The 9,466-nt window shown below is 44.5% G+C and overlaps 1 protein-coding gene across 1 annotated transcript in view; it reads right to left on the bottom strand.

The window, feature by feature from the left end:
- LOC105517345 (chromosome unknown open reading frame, human C2orf80) overlaps positions 1-9,466 on the bottom strand; it is a 25,723-nt gene that overhangs the window by 6,201 nt on the left and 10,056 nt on the right. Inside the window, exons 7-9 of the mRNA XM_011949832.1 lie at positions 9,348-9,419; positions 1,246-1,333; positions 182-300 (exon numbers count right to left, since the gene is read on the bottom strand). Of these exons, the coding sequence (XP_011805222.1) occupies positions 182-300; positions 1,246-1,333; positions 9,348-9,419 (279 nt within the window). The remainder of the gene's footprint in view (positions 1-181; positions 301-1,245; positions 1,334-9,347; positions 9,420-9,466) is intronic.

Below are 9,466 nucleotides of genomic sequence, written 5' to 3'. Positions count from 1 at the left end.
AGCCAGGATGGTCTCGATCTCCTGACCTCGTGATCCGCCCGTCTCAGCCTCCCAAAGTGCTGGGATTACAGGCTTGAGCCACCGCGCCCGGCCCAAAGGCTAAACTTTTAACCACGCTATCAGGAAAGTACTCCCAAAATAGCTGGTATCAGTTTGGTCCAATTTACAATTTCATACCTACTTTGTTCTTTGGCTGTGTGTCTGAAAACCTTTGTGATGATTTCCATTCCGTGGCATTTGCTTCCTTTGTAGAGCTGCTGGTGGCATTTTTATTTGTTGTTCCCTTTCTTGACTTGACACCTACAGACAGATGGAGTAACCATATCTGTATATAAAACTTTTTTTTAAAAAGTGTACGTCCACAGTTTCATTTAACTTAATTTCATTAATTAATTATTTTTGAGATAAGGTCTCGCTGTGCCGCCCGGGCTGGAGTGCAGTGGTTCCATCATGATTCATTGCAGCCTCCACCTCCTGGGCTCTAACAACCCTCCCACTTCAGCCTCCTGAGTAGGTGAGACTAGAGGAGCGTGCCACCATGGCCAGCTATTTTATTTATTTATTTATTTATTTTTGAGATGGAGTTTCATTCTTGTTGCCCAGGCTGGAGTGCAATGGCACAATCTCAGCTCACTGCAACCTCTGCCTCCCAGGTTCAAGAGATTATCTCGCCTCAGCCTCCAGAGTAGCTGGGATTACAGGTGCCTGTCACCACGCCCAGCTAATTTTTGTATTTTTAGTAGAGATGGGGTTTCACCTGTTGGCCAGGCTGGTCTCAAACTCCTACCCTCAGGTGATCCGCTCACCTCGGCCTCCCAAAGTGCTGGGATTACAGGATCACAGGCATGAGCCACTGTGCCCGGTTTATTTTTGTAGGGATGAAGTTTCACTAAGTTTCCCAAGCTGGTCTCAAACTTCTGGGCACACAAGAGATCCTTCCAGCCCAGCCTCCCAAACACTGGGATTACCAGTGTGAGCTACCCTGTCCAGCCCGCCCACAGTTTTAGATCCTTTGCTTCTGGAGTGCTTTGCTCCCATTACCAAAGCATCTGAGAAATAAGACTTCCTTGGTTTCAGTAATGGAGGGAAATCAAGCCCTAAGAGCCCCTGGTTCTTTCAAATTCAACCAGACACAGAAAGCTAATTCCCATTACAATTTTGACCTTACCTGGTGAGGCTATTTCCTAATTTCCTAATGTAGTTTTACTTACATTCCTCTAAGCAGATGAAAGTAACCAGGCTTACTCTGTTTGCAGGCGTATTCTGCTGCTTTGGGTGCTGTTAACATGGCAGAAGGGTGCAAGGAGAGGCGGAGAGATGAAACTCGGGGAACCTGAAAGGAAAACAGTCCTACTTTTAAAATCTGTCCATCCTTTGTGGCATGAACACCTGCTAGTTACAGCATTTGGCCTGTTTAATCAACTCTGCATCCTTGAGTCCAATTCTTGAGTACTGTCCAATGGACAGTACTCACAGTCCAGTGCGAAGCATATGAACGTGAACTTGCACACATGGCCTTTTGTTCCTGTACTTGGTTCCCATTGCCTAGAATGCCCTGTCACGCACAGATACTCTTCACATAGTTCCCTTTATAGCCATTTCCTCCTTTTCTGCCTAGAGGCACCTACCTCTCTTTTACCATGTAACTCAAATATCACCGCTTCTGAGAAATGTCTCCTGATGTTCTCCAATTCCCACTCTCCCTTGCTGGCAGAGCTCCCCCTGCCCACCTAATGCAGAAATGTTGGTTCACTCATCTGGCCAGAAGTCTTTAACAGGCACTTTACAGAAGAAGAAACACGTGAATAGTTGTCCATTGGTAATCAGGGGAATGCAAATTTAAACCACAGTGAAATACCATAATACACTTAACAGACTGACAAAACTGAAAAAGCCAATGTGGATAACCTGCATTGCTGGTAGAAATAGGAATTGGCACAACCATTTTGGAAAGCAATTTAGCTTTATGTAGAGAGTTGAAGATGCTTATTATACCCACGGCTTAGCAATTTCATTCCTAGGCATATACCACACAGAAACTCTTGCTGTGCAACGCTTTTTGCTTTTGCAAGAAATAACTCGGCCAGGCGTGGTAGGTCATGCCTGTAATCCCAGCTCTTTGGGAGGCTGAGGCGGGTGAATCATCTGAGGTCAGGAGTTCAAGACCAGCCTGTCCAACATGGCAAAACCCCGTCTCCACTAAAAATACAAAAAAATTAAGTGAGTGGGGTGGCGGATGCCTATAATCCTAGCTACTCAGGAAGATGAGGCAGATTGCTTGAACCCAGGAGGCAGAGGTTGCAGTGAGCCGAGACTGCGTCACCGCACTCTAGCCTGGGCAACAAGAGTAAAACTTCATCTCAAAACCAAACAAAACTCAAGTGCCTGAAATGGAAAAATAGATAACAACATTGTGGTATATTCCTAGAGTGGAATACTATATGTAGTGAAAAGACACTATAGCTATGTTAGCTGTGTGCAGCAGTGTTAGTAAGTTTCTCAAACATAATGTTGAATGAAAAAAGAAAACCATTAAATGACACATTTGCTAATATTCTATTTATAAAAACTCAAAAAATGTGCAAACTTAAACAATATATAGATTAGAGATGCATATATGGTAAAACTATAAAGAAGTAAAATATAGTAATCAACATATAATTCAAAATAATGGTAACCTAGGGCGAAAGGAAGGGTATGAGACAGCAGAGGGTATGCAGAGAGCTTTAAAGCTGTTGATACTGTTCCATTTTACACACTTGGATTTGTTGGTTTGCTTGGTCTTTGTCCTTTAAATGTAAATTGTTAAGTGTTCATTTGGACACAATTAATATTGAAAGTGTGTTTTTAATCCCTCGTTTACTATTATTATTATTTTTGAGACAGGGTCTCACCCTGTCACCCAGGCTAGAGTGAAGTGGCGAGATCTTGGCTCCCGGCAGCCTTCACATCCCAGGCTCAAATGATCCTCCCATCTCAACCTCCCAAGAAGCAGGGACTGTAGACACACAACACCACACCTAGCAAAGTTTTGTATTTTTTGGTAGAGACAGGTTTTTGCCACATTGCCTAGGTTGGTCTCAAACTCCTGGGCTCAAGTGATTCTCCTGCCTCAGCCTCTTAAAGGGCTGGGATTACAGGTACTGCACCCGGCCAATTCCTCATGATTAAGGTCTGTCAATATTGAACTTTTATTTAAAACATAGGTCCCTCCCCTTATCATGAAAACATTTTAAAATTTCTGCACAATTCAGTCTGAGTCAGCATCCTCCAAAAAGAGAAGATGCTTGGCAAATTACTGGAGTAAGTGTGAGAGAGTGGAAGCCAGGCCTATCACGAAGGGACCAGGCTGCTGTCAGGAGGAAGGAGGCTGGCCATCCGAGTGGGGGTGAACTTGGAAATAGCAGCACTAAAATGGAAGGTCCCCTGGTGCCACCGTCGTGTGCTCGATACGTGCGATCTCGATGAGTCCTCACAGTGATCAGGTGTGTTTGGGGAAGTGTAATCATGCCTGTTTAGACATGCCTATTTACATATGGGGAAACTGGGAATCGGAGAGAAATAACTTACCTGAAGACTTACAGCTAGCAAGTGACAAAGCTGGGACTGGGCATCAGTCTGTTTGCCTGTGACATGCTCTGGACTTGGATGTCAGTTAGGATGGACTCGAATGATAGCCAGTCAGATGGACTCAAATGATAGCCAGTCAGACGCTGGGGTCTGGCTTCATGAAGAAAGAAGGAAACCAGAGGTTCTAGTGCTGTCTGACCACCTGCGTTTGTCTGTTTCCTCTCTCTGATGTGCTCATTTCCACTCTCTCTGTCTCTCTCTTTCTCCATCAAATGGAGCTGAAGAATATTTTTATGTGTGTTCAATTTGTTGAAGGAAGATTTATGTTTTCTTTTCTTCAGGTTAAAATCGAATAAGACACGGTTGGGTGCGGTGGCTCAGCCTGTAATCCCAGTTCTTTGGAAGGTCAAGGGGGGTGGATCACTTGAGTGAGGTAAGGAGTTCAAGACCAGCCCTGACAACATGGCAAAACCTCTCTACTAAAAATTAAAAAAAATTAGCAGTGCGCAGTGGCGCGCACCTGTAATTCCAGCTACTCAGGAGGCTGAGGCAGGAGAATCACTTGAATCCGGGGGCACGGAGGTTGCAGTGAGCCGAGATCGCACCACTGCACTCCAGCCTGGGTGACAGAGTGAGACTCTGTCTCAAAAAAAAAAGAGTAAGACATTTTATATTTATCCGGGGCTAGTTGTCAATGACCCTCACTTGCATAAGGCCTTTAGTTGAATTTTTTCTAGGAGTCCAGAATCCTCAGCAGAAAAAAGCTCCCTATCAGCAAAAACCCACTGCCTCTCAGGAGGTAGAACCTGAGGCTAAGAGTTGGTGAGCAATTCTGCGCCTATGACGCCTTTCTACCATCAGGTGGCAGCACATACTCCCGGAGAAAGTCATCAAGCCTAGCACAGTACCCATATTGTGTCATGTGGCCAATTCCAGTTGCAGGAAATTCTACATAATCTGATTAGTATTCAACAGAGTTTTAAACTTTTGCTTGGGAAGGATTTTAGCTGTTGCTTAGGAGACATTTTATCGGAAGGAATCATTCAGATATATGTAGCAATTAAAGAAAAATCTCTGGCAATACCTTTTTTTTTTTTTAACTCCTCTTACTAGTTAAAACCATTTTTTGAAATTATGTTAAATTCCAAAAGATTCTTAAAATAGCCTTACAGTTCAGTCTTTGAAACGCTACATTTCTATTGAGAGGTTCTGCTAATTCCTAATTCAAGATGTGGCAAAAGTCCCTGCGTGCAGCTGATGTGTAGCTCCAAGAGTAAGGCCTGAACTGGCGTTCTGGAAGTGGGGAGCCTGTGAGGCTCAGGGGGCAGATCCTCAGGCTCTTATTCTCTCGTATTGGTAACTCAAATTACACCCTCTGTGATAACTGATTGTCTGAAAGAGGCAAAGTTTACATTGTGTTAATAATACACGTGGATACTTGATTAGCTATTTAATTTTTGAACATTTAGAGCAGTGGCTCTCAATCTCATGTGATTTTGCCTCCCTGGGGACATTTGGCAACGTGTAGAGACTTTTTTTTTTTTTTTTTTTGAGACGGAGTCTCCCTCTGTTGCCCAAGCTGGAGTGCAGTGGCACTATCTCCACTCACTGCAATCTCTGCCTCCTGGGTTCAAGCAATTCTCCTGCCTCAGCCTCCTGAGTAGCTGGGATTACAGGCACCCACCACCACACCCGGCTAATTTTTGTATTTTTAGTAGAGACGGGGTTTCACCATGTTGGCCAGGCTGGTCTTGAACGCCTGACCTCAGGTGATAACACCCGCCTCGGCCTCCCAAAGTGTTGGGATTACAGGCATGAGCCATGGCACTGGGCTGACATTTTTAATTGTCACAACTGGTGAGAAGCTACTTGCATCTAATGGGTAGAGGCCAAGGATGCTGTGAAACATCCCACAGTGCACAGGACAGCCCCAGACCTCCATTCCCTGAGTACCAGAACTTTAATTAAAGCTATTATTTGGAGGTTACCATGTGCCAAACACTAAGGGCTTCACTGATTCCAGCTTACTTCATTCCCACAACAACCCTGTCTTTGCGTCCCTGTTTTTACAAATGAAATTGAGAATTAGAGAGGTTAGAACATTTGCCCAGAATTATTCTGCTTGTAACTGTGGAGCTGGGATTCAAACCCAGGAGGCCAGGCTTTGGAATCCTAGTGCTTAACATTACACAATCTGCCTCTCGGATAACATATCTCTCTATATATACTACATATACATATAGTATATATACGTATGTATACATATCTGTATATTATATATACATATACACACATGTATACATATATACAGATATGTATACATATATCGTAGTATAGTAATCAATGGCTCAATTATATATATACACACTTGTATGTATATATAGTATGTGTGTGTGTGTGTGTGTATATATATATATATAAAATTGAGCCATCATTCACATCACATAGCAATAAACAAATACAAGCGGCCAGGTGCAGTAGCTCACGCCTGTAATCCCAGCACTTTGGGAGGTTGAGGCGGGTGGATCACCTGAGATCAGGAGTTCGAGAACAGCCTGACTAACATGGCGAAACCCCATCTCTACTAAAAATACAAAATTAGCCAGGCGTGGTACTGCATGCCTGTAATCCCAGCTACTCAGGAGGCTGAGGCAGAGAATCACTTGAACCCGGGAGGCGTAGGTTGCAGTGAGCCAAGATTGCGCCATTGCACTCCAGCCTGGGCAACAACAGGGAGACTCTGTCTCAAGAAAAGAACAAGCAAACAAACAAAAAAAAACTCAGACAAAAAACAAATACAAGGCTTTAAAGAAAAGTCAGCCTCTGTGACAATATTATCTCTTTCTGTTCTGAGCTGGTTATTGTCACCGATTGTGAGAATGGGGACTATGTGTCACTGAACAGAGAAGGTGCTGAACAAAGGCTCTTTAATGAATAAATGAGTGATCAGATGGATAGGTAGAGATTGGTTGGTCCACCTCTACATGGTCTGTCTTCCCCTTCTAGCACCTTTATTTATTTATTTATTTATGAGATGGAGTTTTGCTCTGTTGCTCGGACTAGAGTGCAGTGGCACAATCTGGGCTCCCTGCAACCTCTGCCTCCCAGGATCAAGCGATTCTCCTGCCTCAGCCTCCCAAATAGCTGGGATTACAGACATGTACCATCACGTCCCGCTAATTTTTTGTGTTTTTAGTAGAGATAGAGTTTCACCATGTTGGCCAGGCTGGTCTCGAACTCCTGACCTCAGGTGATCGACCCACCTCTGCCTCCTAAAGTGCTGGGATGACAGGCGTGAGCTACCACGCCTGGCCTTCTAGCAACTTTAAATGAACCTGATTTATCTCAGCTACTCAGACACCCATGTTTGCAAACCTTCTTGAATGATAACTCAGCCAAGCCTGGAGGGGTCCACAGTGCCATCCTCTCGAGGATGTGATTTTCCATATTAGTCTTTTGGCCATGTGAGTTGGGACCAACAGTCAGATGTGCTGATACCTTTCTAGACCTTTCCCAGTTACCAGAAGATGACAGGGAGAAAACAGTGACTGAAACAGAAGGGTTTGGGGCTCACGCTTGCATGTATATGTGCTGAGGGTTAGGGGAAAAGGAGAAAGGGCAGCCTAGAAGGGAGAAAGCTGCAGAAAAAGGCAAGCAGGAATGAAGCAGTATGATTTGCTTGGCTATCCAAGGAACACAGAGATGGGCTTTCTTTGAAAACCAAGAACATCTTGATCTCTGAGAAGCGTCAGTCCTGGGGTGGCTTATATCTCAGACAAGGTAAGCTCCAATATAGGATATAAGATCTATAGGAAAAGTAATCTTGGCTGGGTGTGGTGGTGCATGCCTGTAATCCCAGCACTAGGAGAGGCCAAGGTGGGAGGATTGCTTGAGCCCAGGAGTTCAAGACCAGCCTGTGGAACATAGGGAGACCCCCATCCCTAAAATTTTTTTTTATTATTATTTTTGAGACAGAGTTTCTGCTCTTGTTGCCCAGGCTGGAGTGGAGTGGTGTGATCTCAGCTCACCACAACCTCCGTCTTCTGGGTTCAAGAGATTCTCCTGCCTCAGCCTCCCCGGTAGTTGGGATTACAGTCGACCACCATCACACCCGGCGAATTTTTTGTATTTTTAGTAGAGTTGGGGTTTCACCATATTGGCCAGGCTAGTCTCGAACTCCTGACCTCATGTGATCCACCCACCTTGGCCTCCCAAAGTGCTGCAGGCGTGAACCATTGCGCCCTGCCTACAAAAAAGTTCTTAAAAAGTTATCTTGTCTGACTTGCTCACCACTGTGTCCCTTGCACCTACAATTATACTGAATGAACAGATGAATGAATGAATGAATGAATGAGTGAATGAATGAAGTGAGTTGAAACGAGAGGGATCAGAGAGAAAGTTCTGATTTTCACAATCATCAAGGGCATTTGAGTCTCAGGACTACAGTCAGGTTACATATGGATTAAGGTGATAGGAAGGTTGGTTTTGATGTAAACACTTGACTCCTAAGGTGGACCTGGTGGACTCTTGAACTCTACATGACCCCAGTGCTTGCACAATGATCTGCAGTAAAAGAGTAAGGGAGGCAGGCATTCCTGTGGCCCAGCCCTGCCCCTGCCCTGCCCTCCCTTCTGAATCCAGGTGGGGGCAGGGAAAGCCACAGTGTGAGCAGAAGACCTGGGCATGAGGGTGTTGGTTCTCCCCCTTCCTCCCTCCCACTGCATGGCCCTCACCACCCCACCTTCCTTTTCCTCTTCCCTCTTCCCTCTTCTAGAGGTATCTGAAGGTGAAGGGATCAGTAGTTCACCTCTAAACAGCAGTTCATATTTAAATGTTTACTTAATGTTCATACATTTACAAGTGTCAAAAATGGAAGTGGTCTTAAACATTAATCAGAACACCCTTTTTTTTTTTTTAAAGATAAGTCATATGGAGGCCCAAAGGAGGAAAGGGACGCATCTAGGGTTTCATAGTCGTAGAGTCAGAACTTAAACCCAGGTTTCTGAACTCCCAGGTCATTGCTGCTTCTACTGCTAATGATTTCAAAGTAGTTTCATGGGAGGAGCTGGCAGTGGAGCTCACACCTGTAGTTCAGCTACTTAGGAGGCTGAGGCCAGGATTTCGAGGATTACTGGGTCACAGGAATTTGAGACCAGTAGTGATACCCGTCTTTAATAAAAGTAGTGTTGGCCGGGAGCGGTGGCTCACACCTGTAATCCCAATACTTTGGGAGGTTGAGGCGGGTGGATCATGAGGTTAGGAGATTGAGACCATCCTGGCTAATGCGGTGAAAGCCCGTCTCTACTAAAAATACAAAAAATTAACTGGGCGTGGTGATGGGCGCCTGTAGTCCCAGCTACTCGGGAGGCTGAGGCAAGAGAATGGCGTGAACCCGGGAGGCAGAGCTTGCAGTGAGCCGAGACCACGCCACTACACTCCATCCTGGGTGACAGAGCGAGACTCTGTCTCAAAAAAACCCCAGAACCACAGCAGAATAAAATTCGGCCCTCAAGCCTGGTACTCTCTTTGCTGCCTCTTTGCTGACGCTTCTCAGCCTTACACGAGACACATTTGTTATTACTGCGTGGTCTTTTACATATAAAAGGCATTTCATAAACATGTTATTCAGGTAAGAAATGGTTATGTCTGGTTTTGTACATTTTGATGCAAAACTGTTATTTCGTAATTGATGTCTGAAAATACGACATTATACATTTATACACTAAATAAATTCTCTCTAAAAATCCCTTATATTGACAATCCCAGGTCACCCTTACCTTGATGGTACCAGAATTGGTAGAAGAATCAGCCCCATAAATTCTAAAGACTTCCTCAATCGGGATACTGTTCTGTTAAACAACAACAGCATTAACAAAGTATACCATGGCTTTTCTTT

This window comes from Colobus angolensis, unplaced genomic scaffold, assembly GCF_000951035.1.
Source record: "Colobus angolensis palliatus isolate OR3802 unplaced genomic scaffold, Cang.pa_1.0 Scaffold30, whole genome shotgun sequence".
NCBI lineage: Eukaryota > Metazoa > Chordata > Mammalia > Primates > Cercopithecidae > Colobus > Colobus angolensis.
Note: the sequence above shows the minus strand (reverse complement) of the source record. Positions and strands in the feature narration are given on the sequence as shown.